A 13,371-nucleotide genomic window follows, 5' to 3' on the forward strand; every position below is an offset into this window, starting at 1 on the left:
CTTACTTACTCTGTCTTTGCAGGTCCAAGGCAAGCACAGTGTAGAGGCTGTTGGGGTAATTGAACAGTGGGAGGAAGTGATTGAGGAGCTATGAGTAAACAAGTTAGTATTATTACAGTGTTCATAGTGTTGGTTTCTCCATTTCCTCTCTCAGCAGCAGGTCTTTATGCAGGCCTAGGGAATAAACAACTATACTTAATTAACTGTGCTACAGAGACCTGTACATTCTGTCTCTTGTCAAAATATTGCATTCTGGCAGGGAGAAGGGAAAGAAGAGACAGGCTATTACCTCGATTATGAACAGTAGCTTGGTATATTGCACAAATAATTTGCTACAGTTTAGATCAGTCGGCACTGGTGGCCACTTCACTAATTTTACTGCTCTCTTAGTATTTTTTTCCTTCATTCCCGAGAGATGCATGCAGACATATTTTAGGAGCACATTTCTAACACATGCCTCATGTATTAGTTCTGTCTAAATGAATAGATGTTCAGCTGAAAGCCACTGCCAGGACACATTTATGTTCTGACAGTGCTGAAAGGTTTCCCAGCCTCTTTCTGTTTACTTGGTCCAAATGAAACTGCTCTGTCATTCTGTCTGTCGTGTACTATTGTAACATCATTTTAGTGTAAGCACCTTATTCTTTTCACTTTACCCACTGTGAGACTCTGAATGTTGTTTGTCATGTTATGTGTCATGTGGTTTATGAGTTTTATAAATAAAAAGTATCTGATGTTATGTACAAGTGGTGAATGCACCATAAGGTCTTCCAAATAATTTAAAAATGCAGCTTGTCTTAAAGACCTGATTTAGCATTCCTTAGATAAGCAAAACCTGCATGGGAACTTGAACAAGAATAGTAGGAACAGTCTCTTTCATAGTTACTGTGATTAATGTTACAAGACAAATTCTTACTCCTATGGCTTGATAAAGCCATTTTTATAGTCCATTTCACCAAGCATTTAGATTGTGTATTGCCTTACTAATCAAAGTGTTGTGAACCTTAAAAATGTCACTATATTTTTATCGTCTGATGCATTGGCAGTAGTGTCAAAGATGAAAACAATTAAGAGCACCCTTCCTAGGGAAGTATGGATTATGTTTTTTAATACTATTCAACTAATAGACTATGAGATTCAAATATAAATTAGTCTTTTCAAGGAAGAGATTAAGACAGAAGGTATTCACAATCTGGATAGTGTTGTTCAGTGCCAGTTTGGTAGAAGGATGGAAATGTGCAGTTTTGCATGCAGAAGTTTTTCTTTTTAGCAGGAGATGCTCAGCTGGAGCAGGGTTCAGAGGTCCAGTGCTGCTTCAGGCAGACAAGAGCAGGAAGCCATAGAGAAAGTGCAACAACTAGTTCTGCTGGGCACAGAATGAGTAAAGCTAATGAGTGGGATTTTTCCATGCACTCAGTTTGGACTTAACTTCTGCTGAAATTTGGGGTGAAATTCTTGTTGCTTTCAGTCCAGTTGCAGACAGTCCAGTTCTGAGCTCTTCTGAAAATCTTATCCCACTTTCTTTCAATTGTTTCCAGCTGATTTTGTGGGAATTCTGGAGGACTAGACTTCTGGTCCTGGGCATATCTTTATGTTATGGTATAATTCACAGCACTGTATTTCCTTTTTCCATCTGTGGGGGTTTTTTGTTTGTTTGTTTTTTCCCTACCGTTCATTCTTTTCTTCATCTACCTTATGTCCACCCATTTTCCTACTCTGCTAACTGTTTGGGGTTGAGTTTGCTTTTTTTTTTTTTTTAAAGAGCTTCCCTTTTCTTTTCCTCCCTGCACAACTGCTCCCCAAAAACTCTGTGTTAACTGAGGTACATGTCCATTTGGTGATTACCTGCACTAGGTCTCCCTGTAATCTCAGGACTGAATGTTCCAGGTGCAGCAAAAGGGGTCGTGGACTTTTCATATAGTTTCCCTATTTCTTATTCTAAAGGTGGGTGCAATCCTCGTTTTAAAGAATTTTACAATTTAAGGAACTGCTGTCTTGCTGAGATATAGATATAGATAGATATAGAATAACAACATGCTGATAAATGTGGCACATGGTCTTAATCTAACTGTGGATTTATTAAAGTACAGATGGTGTACTTTCTGAGTTCCTAGGAAGGATGTGGTCCTCAAGCTGTTTGTATATGATTAAAAAAAAAGGAAACTTTTTCAGATTTTGGCCAGTGAGGTTGGCTTTGAGTACATCTAAACTCTAAGAGAAATGCAGCAGAAATTTCTGTTTCATCAGTTTTATGAGTTCAAACCAACAGAATATAACGTGGTTTCCACTTCAAGTTCTCATCTAGTTTAAGAGTTTGAAAAATTAGTTGAATGTAGCCTGATATCTGTGTTGTTAGGCATATTATCTCATTTCATTGCAGAAGTTTTAGTGCAGTTCTAAGTATTGAAGAACGACTGTCATCCACTAGGTCAGGTAAATTCATTTAGTGATAAATGTTGCCTACCGTAGTTGTCCTAAGTGATCAGAAATCTAATCTGAGTCTGTCTGCACAGCTCTGCAATGAATAATGCAGCAGAAGTCTGGACTGGCCCTTGCACACCCCTCTTTATCTGAATGCAAAAAATCTTTCACTCTTGAAGCAGGGGCCACTCAGACAGTGAAACAGAAATGTAGAAATTTAACTTTTACTAGGAAAAGTATTGCTTTGCATATCTTGCAAATAAATTGTTTTATTTTTTATCTTTTTGCACCATATAAAGTCCATTGATTAAATGTTGTGTGGAAATAGCCACAGAAGATGCATTTTGGTGATCTATCTTGTGCCTACCTTATATAGATAAAGAATTTGGATTGAGATTAATATGTGTTTTTCCTCACAGTTGTGCCATTTTCACCAATCTTTACATGTGCCATGGAAAGGGAAGGAAAGACTCATTCCTTTTTTTCCTGCCCTTGATGGTTGTAAAAGTGATTGTCAGGATTTAACGGCAAAACAGAACAGGGATTTATTTTGCTCATTCTTTTTTATCCTTGCAATGATTCTCCGCACAGGGTTGAAACACTTGTGGGAGAATGTTGGTTTTCTGACGGAGCCTGTGAACGCAGCCAGCTGCTCCGGCCTGGCCTGCCTGAGCCAGCTGCTCCGGCCTGGCCTGCCTGGCTCGGTGTGGCAGGGAGGGCTCCTCTGGCCAGTGGTGCCTCACGGGGCTGGGGCCACTTCTGAAACCAGCATCCAGCAGCCTCATTTTGAGCTGTATTGAAAGACTTATTTACACCAATAACATGCACCTGGCTTATGATATCAATAGTTTGTTTTGTTTGGTTTTGTTTGTTTGTTTGTTTGTTTTTAAGGCTGTGTTTATACTGCTAAGCTTTGCTTGTAGCCATTTCTCATACTTCAAGCTGCAGAAGAATCATTTGAGCTTACTGAGTTAAAGAAGCAAGAGAGAGGAAACATTATTTAGTGCTAACTGTGTTTGAGAACTGGTATTGGGTTCTTTTGTGAAAGGGCCCACCTGGTTCTTTGGTGTAGACAGAACCATTCAGGCTGCAATAAACCTGTGTGTGTAAATGGTATATGCAGAATATTTGCTGGCACTTACTATGTAAGACCTGCTGAGTTGTGTGCTTGATCCTCTGAACCGGATGCTCTGAGAGCCCTCTGCCCTCGTGTTTCTATGTCACTCCTTGAATTAGATAAGGAGCTGTATGCAAGATCAGTCAAGGAGCTCCCAGCAGGTAGTGCCAGCTGTTACTACGTATTAAAGACACTGCAGAACTCAAAGGATAGAGGTTTGTATGGTGTTGTCTTACTAGTGCCCGCAACAAGGGGTACACAGACTGCCTATGGGGCACCGAGTGTATACTGGGAAGAAGTTCCTGATGGAAAGAACAGGGGAGATCTGTTGTCCCTCCTCTGCAGCCCACGTGCTGGGTGGATTGCTCCTGTGGAGTGACTGAATCACTAGAAATTAATGGGCAATGGAAAGAGAAGGTGCTCTCTCCCTATTCCTCCCCTGTCTTAGCTGGGAACATACCATCAGTTCAGCAGCAAAATGAACAAGCATTTATTCTGCTCTTTCTTCAGTCAATTTTCTTGTGTGAATTGTTTAAGATTTTAGTTGTTTAAGAAGAGAAGTCTTAGGGAGCAACCTTATTAATACCTTTAGGGAGGGTGCAAAGAGGATGGAGCCAGGCTCTTCTCAGTGGTGCCCTGTGACAGGACCAGAGGCCAAGGGCGCACACAGAAACACAAGAGGTTCCCTCTGAACATCAGGAAATGCTTTTTCACTGTGAGGGTGACTGAGCCCTGGCACAGCTTGTCCAGGGAGGTTGTGGAGTCTCCAGCCATGGAGATACTCAAAAGCAGTCTGGACATGGTCGTGGGCAACTGGCTCTAGGTGGCCCTGTTCAAGCAGTAGGTTGTACCAGATGATCTCCAGAGGTGCCTTCCAACCTCAACCTTTCTGTGGTTCTGTGGCTTGAAATGGCATCTTTGCCAAGAGCTACAAAATCAGCTTGCCAGAAATCCTGTTGATAAGTGGTCTCTGTGTTTTAACAGGCGAAGGTCCTTGTTAGTAGAAGGGATGATGGTTCAGAAGCAGAGTGCGTTGTGTGCGAAACAGGAAGGCCCTTTCCCATGCATGGGTGCCACTTTATACAGATGGCTCAGCCGTTCTGTGTTTCTGAGAGCAACGCAGGTTGTGTTCACTGCTGCAGCTCGCACCCGTGAGGGAATGATCCAGCATCTGTGCCTTCTGTGTTTCTAGTTCTGGTTGGGACAAACATGCAGTGTCCAAGTGTTCCATTAAGTGGTGAATCAGTGGAAAGAACCCAAATGGATTGGGGTGTGGGGAGGGGAAGATGGTCAGAAGCACGGAAAATAAAAATGCTGGAGGGAAGAAACTTAATAGTAAATGGCAATACACACAGCAGAAGAGTGGTGAAGGAAGATGGTGATTGTGTGAGACTGAACCTCAATACAGGGTGAACTGAGGTGAATGGAACAAGACCTTGGTATCTTGGTCATTTACTAATTTACAGCTCAATCTTCTACCAGGACTGCAATGCAAGAGGACCACACAAGGAGTTTGGTGAAAATAAGACAACAGGAATTAAAGATCGCTGTCTGGCACTTGCTTTGGTTCCTTCTGCAAATATTTATTCTCACTGTGTAAATAAAGAATAAACGAGGGAGGAAGTATTAATCTCCAGTCAATAAGTAAAGGTCCAAGTAGAAAGATCCACTTCACCTCTGTGTTTCTTACGCATATTATATTGTCTCTGAATATTGCATTTCATCAACAACTTCAGGAAATCACATCTGCTAAATATTTTACTGGTGAATATTTTAAATATCTCCAAAACATAATGTTCAAGAGGTGCCCAATTTGATTTCTTTTTTTTTTTCTTTTTAAATTATATTTTCTGATTACAGCAGAAAATATAATTCAGACTATGAAATAGAGTTACTTTAAAGAATCAAATATTTTATAGTCACTAGCAGCAAACTCTCCTTTTATACAAGAGCTTCACAATAGAAGTCAATAAGATTTCTTTGGTAATGTTTTCAGCTAAATCAACAGTTATTAATCTTATTGTCATAGCAAAGTAAATGTGACAGCATTGTCAGAATATGTTCTTTCTTTTAAAGTTTGTTGCTTTTTCTCTTCCCTGCCCACCCCCCCCCCCCCCCATTTTTAACAGAACAACTGTTAATAAAAATGGAATTTACCAGCTTGAACAGGCTTCAAAATGTAAGGCAATTCAGGACAACATTTTGTCATCATCTATCAAGAAGAAAAGGTAGGTGTTTGCTGTGCATTCTGCTTTGTTTGTTTTAAATAGAAGGGTAGAAGATTGTCCTCTTTTTACATAATTCTCGATGATATTAATGTGGAGCCATACAACAGGAAACTGAAATTGTTCAACCAATGATTGCCTGCATTTTTTTATTTCACATGAATTAGATCTATTCAAAGTTAGAATATTTTTTCCCCACAGTGTAAGTCACCAAGATTTCTCCTTGCCAGTTAGCAACATTTTATTCCAGGATATTCGCAAAAACATTGAAGAGAATCTGTGAGGTATAATTTAATTCTTGAGTGTCTTTTTCCTGATTGGTGAACACTCCTGCTATGAGAAGCCTCAGTTAATGGATTCTTTTTAGCATATTCACTAGACTAAGTACGGAAATGTACTAGTATAAAAACTTACTAATTGATTGCTCTCATTATAATAACTATTCCACAGGAAACTAATAATTCAATTTTAGATACATTGAAAAAACACCCCAGATTAATGTTGAGTTTCAGCTTGCTGTTCTGCCTTTTCCTGACATGGAAAAAAAAATCTTTGATATCAGCCCTGCTCTAATTCCTTGCTATTTTCTAATGTGAAAGTGGGAGAAACAGCCCGTTGCTTTTGACATATAACATTCTGCCTATATGGATGCACAAATAAATAAATCACTGTAAATAAGAAAGGCTTCCCATTAGGACTGAGTTCCAGCTTAAAATTAATTATGTGCCACAGTGTCTTTGAAACTGGAAGCTTTTTCTTCTCCTCCCTCCGTTTGTGAAGAGAAATGCAATGAGAAACGAAAGCTCGTCTAACAATTACACGCCTTTCCCTGTTCAAAGGACTGGAGAAGTCAAATTCTTCCTTAATACAGAAACGATATTAAATCATGATTTTAAAACTTCTCCCATCTTTTCTGCCCACTCCTGACTTTCTGATTGCGTTTTGAGATATTTCACCCATTTAAGTCACCATATTCCCAGCATTCTGTCTTTACTCTTTAATTCTTTTGTTTTTCTCCTCTATAACTTCTTCTCCCATCAATATTCCATCTTATCAGCAACACTTATATTGAAGTTTTTAGTCTTTTGAAAGGTAATAGACCACTACGTCACTGATGTGCTGCTAGTGAGAGCTAAAAGAGAAACTGTTAAACAGAGGTCAAAGAATGCAGTTGACTGAAAAATTGAGTGATTAGCCCCAAGAGAAGGACAACCAGTCACTGCATTGCCTCCAAAATCCAGTTATAGCAATATAAATGCTGTTATTTATCCCGTTAGTTAAAAGGTTGTGTAGGCTGCAGTGATGCAGACGTGCTCTTCATATCTAGAATGTTTTGGAGCTGAGGCAGTAGGAGAAACTTTATGAAGTGCGAGACCTTTATTCTGTGGCTAAAAGCTGCAGCATTTAACGAGGCAGAAGATGAATTGGGCAGATAGGAAGAGAAACCGATGCTTGGAACAAAGGAGCAAGGGATTGCTTTGTGCCATGAATATTGCAACTCCTTGCCCATCACCAAGAGGAGCTGCAGGGATCTTTTGTTGTTTTTTTCAAGGAGTGACCCACAGGCATGATATATAAATGCTTTATGTTGCAGTTCTAGACTTTCAGGGACATTCTCGATGCTCTTACCTCATAAGTTGGCTGAAAGGAAAAAAAAATACTAAAGTTAGTCAAATGATTTGATAGTAAAAACTGCTATGTAAGTGGGAAGTTATTATTATAGCAGGTATGTGCTGGTGGTGATAAAGAGCCTGAAATACTGAGTTTTGCTGGCAGTTTTCCATTTTTATTCTAGAGCAGGCCCTGTGCACACTCTCCTGAGGGCTTTAAAAATTGATAGTTGTTTTGGTAGTATTAAAATGTCCAAAGGCAAAAGGGATCCACCTTTTCTCTTGCATTTCCTGCTGTTGTTTTTCTTTGTATTTGTTTCTTTCTTAAACGTAAGCTGCCAAGTAGAAATATCTCCTTTTTTCACTCCTGCTGCTCAATTTTCTTTCTAATTCAAATAGCTTTTTTCAAGTGGGTATTTAGGCTTAGCAAGTAACTAGTGGGGCTGCATCTGTCTCTCTGTTCTGACGTTTTACGTATTGTCTCCCTAATACCTCAACACTTCTGCCCTTGCTGTTGTCCTTTAGATATCTGCCAAAAATCAGAAGATACTTATACTTTGTCAGTGCTTCAACTGTGAATAATAATTCCACCTTAGCCACTGCAGTTAATGTAGAAGGTCACTGCGTACCTGTGAAGTACTATAGGCAAAAAAAACCTTCCAGGTGTTATTTGTCAGCCAGGCTCATACAGTGTGAGTGAGTTTCCTACAACAGCAAGTTATTATAATGGTTGTGGTGCAGGTGGCAGACAAAAACAGGATGAAACATGTTTCATTCACTATTCCCAGCACTGTAATTATTGTCTTGTCCACCTAATTCTGTAATTCAATTTACCCGAGTTGTTTTATCCTAATAATAAAACCCTTTTTGCTGTAAGCTCCTGGGTGTCAGTGGAAATATATGTATTGTCTCAGCTCTTTAAAACAGAACAGTGGAGGACTATTGGGGTTACATCAGAGCCATGAAATGATATTCTGATGGCCTTCTGGACTGTTTCCATTGGAGGAGTGAGTCCCCAAGGCTGCTTTAAAGCAGAAAATGCTAAAAGAGGCTTTCTGAGAGGAAAACAAAGCTTTCTGGGCTGTAAATGCAGCTGCAGCAAATCCCAGAGCCTCACTTTGAGTCTTTAAAAAAATTAGTCTGTGGGAATATTGTCTGTATTTACGCAGAGTTCGTTTCACAGGAGCCTTATGTCGGTGTGAGCAGCCGTGGCAGCCGCCTTGCAGAGCGGCCGTGGTTGGGAGCTCCTGTCCCGCAGGACGTGCTCCTGGGACACAGCTGCCGCGGGCCATGCTGTGCCAGTGCTGCCAAAGATGGGTTCTGGCAGTCTGCGGGCTCTTTGTGAGTCACAAGAGGAGCAGAACTGGATGCTAGGGTGAGCAGAGGTGGTGTTCTTCCTTGTGAAGACCTGTAAGTGTGGCTTTTCTGGGTGAGCTGCTGAGCTGGGACACCTCTGAGCAAGAGCAAGTCCAGCCGGTAGGCAGCAGTGGAAAGGCAGTGACAGTTTTGTATTGCAAGTGGTGTTTTTAACCTGGTGCAGCTTCTGTTACATGTATAAGAAGGTCCTTACATTTTCTGACTGAGTGCCCATGGTTCTCCTGAGGACTCAGAACTAGCAGTACAGATGACGCTTTGGTTTTTATCCTTACCAAACGTTTCCCTGTGACTTGCTAATAACTTGTCAGTCCATGCAATTTCCTTCTGAGCTGATGGTAATTTTGCTTTTCATTTCTGACTGATCTTCATCTTATCAATGTCTTTAGGCTAAAATTTGGGTTTTTTCTGTATTTGTTTTTCTCCTGGATAATGATAGCCTACGTAACTCTTCATGCTCGGTTATCCTATTAATTTTTGGAATTTTTCTGTAAGTCCCAGCATCTAAGAGTTATTTATTGTTTAGCCTTAAGGAAAAGAACTAGATGAGTGATTCAACATCAGCACAGGCTATTTCTGTCCTGTGCTTCTGTCCCATCCACACGCACTCCCTGTCCTGCCCTGTGCTGGTGCTGGCACTTGTCTGACCCATGGGGAGCCAATTTAGGTAGCAGCTTCAGCAGGAGATCAGCTCCTTTTTCTCTGGCAGCGCTTCCAACACTGCTAATACAACATACCAGCAGGCAGCTGCCAAAATAGGAAGGCCTTGTTCTGTCCCATCACTCCTTGCTTATACTGGCTGTGAAGTTTGATGGAATCTTTCCTGATCTGGTTTAACACACTAAAGAAGAAGAAAATGTACGTGCATTTTTTTTTTTTCCCTTCTGGGTTATTTTTTTGCCATGGTAGTATATTAAAGTGGCCTATGAAGGCATTGGACAGGTGCAAAAGCTAGAGGAGAGAAAACAACCAAACAAGAAAGCAAACAAACAAAGCCACAGAGGTGTTGTCAAATATGTGCCAGAAAGTGGCACAGGGAACAGAACAGATTTGGAGATGGACTGGAAGGAGGAAGAATGGACTGCACCAGGTCAGATTGGCCACAGTGAAACTGGTTTCGCTCTTCTCCTACTTCTGCCCAGTCATTCCTGCTCTCTTGAGTTGTGCAAGGGCTGAGGAAATCAGTTTAGTCACAATCATCTTGTTCATTTAATAGTTTGTTAAGTCTGGAGAGTGAAAATCATACATGTTGTCATAGGTACAGACATGAGCCAAAGATTGGTTCTAATGCAGTATTCCTCTTAAAAGTTTCATTTATTTTTCCATGCAGAAATGGGACATGATTTTACTCGGGGGTAGATAAACAAGTTAATTTTAGCAATTGCAATACTTTTATGAAGCAAACAAAAAAAGATATCTGTTTTTTTTTTTAAATGTTTACCAGAAAGCTGTGGTACTAAGAGCATGTTGAATACAGGGAGAGAAGGGAGCTTTTGCGTTGTTGACCTCTGGTGCTGCAAGACACCACAGCCTTTTTTATATTTCTTTTTATCAATTCTCATACTCCATTTAAAAACAAGGGAGGTTTCTTGCCCTTTCAACTCTTGTAAAACTGTTCAAAATTCACACTTCCAAGTTAATCTTAAATAAACTCACCATCCTCTGGGTTTGGGCCAACACAAAGACATTTTTGCTAAAATAATACAAGGTAGACCTTTTCTGGAGACTTAAGTTCCATAGAATTTGTAACCAGGGCATCCCTATAATCTCTTCTTCCCATTCCCTCATTCCTTGTAAGTCAGAGTTATTGTTTCTAAAAAACCCATGGTAGGATCCAAGCCCAAATGGGAGAAGTATTAACGTTGAACCTGTAAGAGAAGAAATGTCTCCATTCTTTTGACTTATGTGTTCTGAAGTATTCCATGTAGGGACAGATTTAATTCTCTTAGAAAGGGTTTGAAAGCAGCAGAAAGCTCTTGTGTTACATGTACCAATGTAGCCAAAGTGCTAGTTTATGTAAAACAACAGATTGTTTTATTTAAGATAATTTGAAGGAAAACTTACATCTGCAAGTATTGGTCTGTGGTCTTAGATGATTCAATTGAGTTTGGGGAGTCTATAAGGTAAATGAAAGAAAAGGCATAAGAAGTGTAATGCTTCATCTTGGCTTGAAAGAGCCACATTTCAAAACATTTTCGAAGTTTAAAACACCAAGTAAAAGTAAGAGGCTTTTTTGTATTAGTTTAGACTTTTACACTTAGGATGATTTCTAATAACTTCAAGGTATTTATGGTCAAATATTTCAGTTTGCAACCAGTGTACTTTTGAAAGTTTCTGAGAAGTTCATTAGGACAACACTGTTAAGAAGAGTTGCATAATAGGTCATGCTAATTAAATGAGGATTGTACTGTTAGAAATTAGAAAAATAAAATAGGTCATGGAGTTCTAAAAGCAATCTATTATATATGCACCATTCACATTATTATTATTAATACATGCATCATTTGAATGTTTTAGAGTCTGTTTCTAAATATACATATATATTCAAATGTTTTATGTTCTTGCTTTTTTTAGGTATTCAGAAGATTATTATTTTCACATAGTCACAAAACTGCAGAACTGCACGTGGATAAGGAGACCAGAAGAATCTACAAAATTCAGGTAATTTTCATTGTCTCATTTAGAAAAACTGTTGAGCCTAGATTTGTCTAACAAGCCATCAGTTTAAATCTTCCCTTTTGAAAATATAATTTTATATTGCTTTTAGGCTGTATTTGTAGCTATACATTTCTATTAATCTTTTGATGATGGGGCTGTTCTTTATTTGAATTGAACTGTGCAAACTGAGTAGGATAAAAGAGCTATATAAATGAAGTAATTTCACTGATCTCCACTATAATGAATAGTTAAATAACTTAAGAAGAATGAATTAAAATATTCCTGACACAAAACCTACTGTATTAAAAAATAATATAAGTAATGTGATTTTTGTCCATCTGAACTGGCACTCTGGTAAAAGAGTGTATAGTGAAGCAGAGTACTTCTGACCCCATGACTATTGCTTCTATTACAGAAGTGCCCAAGGCACTTATTAGGTTTGATGATGTGTGTTGTGGCCCCTGAGCACGTCAGCACGTGGTGACATCTGTCCTTGTTCGGGATGGTGCAGAAGTACATGCTCAGTAGGGACAGTGATCCCTGAAAAGCTTCTACTCTCATTTGGAAATGCATCGTGCTGGTTTTAGAGAACAGCTTTGCTGTGCCAACTCTGTTTTCTCCAGGGGGAAATACTCTTTTGAATTACATTATTTCATGGATCAGAATTAAAGATTCTGTCATGATCATTAAAAATAAATAAACTGACCTACCTTCCAATTCTTTGGAAGGTTGAAAACCTAATATCCATGTGCTTGGCGTGATACTCTTGGAAGAAGTATTAATAGTTTGGGGCAGGGATAAAGGTTTTTTTGCAACATGAATTGCTATGTTTGCTGTGTATCGTAACTGACCAAGGGCGATTCCCAAAGCTGAGGTAGGAGAACACAAGGTTTAAGAAACTTTGGGTTAACTCAGGAAGGCTTTAGCTGTGCACAGAGATATCAGAGCATGATAAGGAACTGTAGAAGCAGCCCATTCTGTATCACAACAGGCAGGTGTCTTGTACAGAGTTGACAAGAGGCAAAACTGCTCTAATCTGCTCTCTACCTTGCTACATTTAGGCTTTTCGTTTTCCAGTCTTTTTTTTATAACTTCTCTTCCTTACGAGGGGAGAAGGGACCAGCCACCACTTACCAGCAATTTGTCAGTTCTTGTGCTGTGCTAGTGTCAGAGTAACCACTCGTTGTTCCAGCTTCACTTCTTCATTTATTGATTGTGCAGTCTCCCATCTACTGGGCAACTTCTTCTGCATCTTCTGGGCCTATGGGAATCAAACATGACACCCTCTATCTAAATAGTCATATGAGACTGTTGGACTTTAAGTACAAGATGCTTTACTGTTCCTCTTACTGTCTTTGCTTTCCAGCACGGAGTGTGGGTCGTAAGTAGTCAAGATGGGTCATACAACCAATTATTAGACTGGAAATATTCAAAAGTGAAAACTGGGGGGTGCACCAAGCCACTTATGAAATGTGGGCTGTATGTACATTGAGGTGAGCTTGCTAGATTAAACTTAGATCAAATTCCAAGTGAAAAGAATATTTTGAAACCCATGGTTCAGCACAGGCTAGACAAACTCTTGTTACTTAATTGACATTCCATGGATGTGCTGTTATGGTTTAATTGCTTTTTAACATCCAAACTAGCTCGAATATTAGCTAGTACACATGCCATGCTGCAGTTCTGGTGACAGTACTGTATATTCTTGTGTCCCTGTAAAATCTGATCTTCTTTGATGTCGTCTAAAAATTCCATTGATACGATCAAGGACTGGTACTTTGGTTTAGGGTGTTGCAGATGATTATTTTACAGAAAACGCATGCTTTTGCTTAAGTCTTTTCTTTTTCCATTCTCAAGCTCCTTTCTGTTGTTTTCTGGAAATAGGATATTAAAATTTTACAGTTGCCCTTGCTCCCAAACCATACTGGAGACTTTCAAAGCTCTTATCAGTTGGTCAATAGAGGCT

General features: G+C 39.5%; 1 protein-coding gene across 9 annotated transcripts in view; it reads left to right on the top strand.

Moving 5' to 3' along the window:
- The window catches only part of ST8SIA6 (ST8 alpha-N-acetyl-neuraminide alpha-2,8-sialyltransferase 6), a 73,477-nt gene that overhangs the window by 24,234 nt on the left and 35,872 nt on the right, over window positions 1-13,371 (top strand). For 8 of the 9 annotated variants that reach the window (XM_065050899.1, XM_065050901.1, XM_065050897.1 and 5 more), the window contains 2 exons: window positions 5,668-5,766; window positions 11,322-11,408. In XM_065050899.1, the coding sequence (XP_064906971.1) occupies window positions 5,668-5,766; window positions 11,322-11,408 (186 nt within the window). The remainder of the gene's footprint in view (window positions 1-5,667; window positions 5,767-11,321; window positions 11,409-13,371) is intronic. The other variant, XM_065050898.1, reaches the window with a different exon arrangement.

The sequence above is a fragment of the Columba livia genome, chromosome 2 (genome assembly GCF_036013475.1).
Source record: "Columba livia isolate bColLiv1 breed racing homer chromosome 2, bColLiv1.pat.W.v2, whole genome shotgun sequence".
NCBI classification, from domain to species: domain Eukaryota; kingdom Metazoa; phylum Chordata; class Aves; order Columbiformes; family Columbidae; genus Columba; species Columba livia.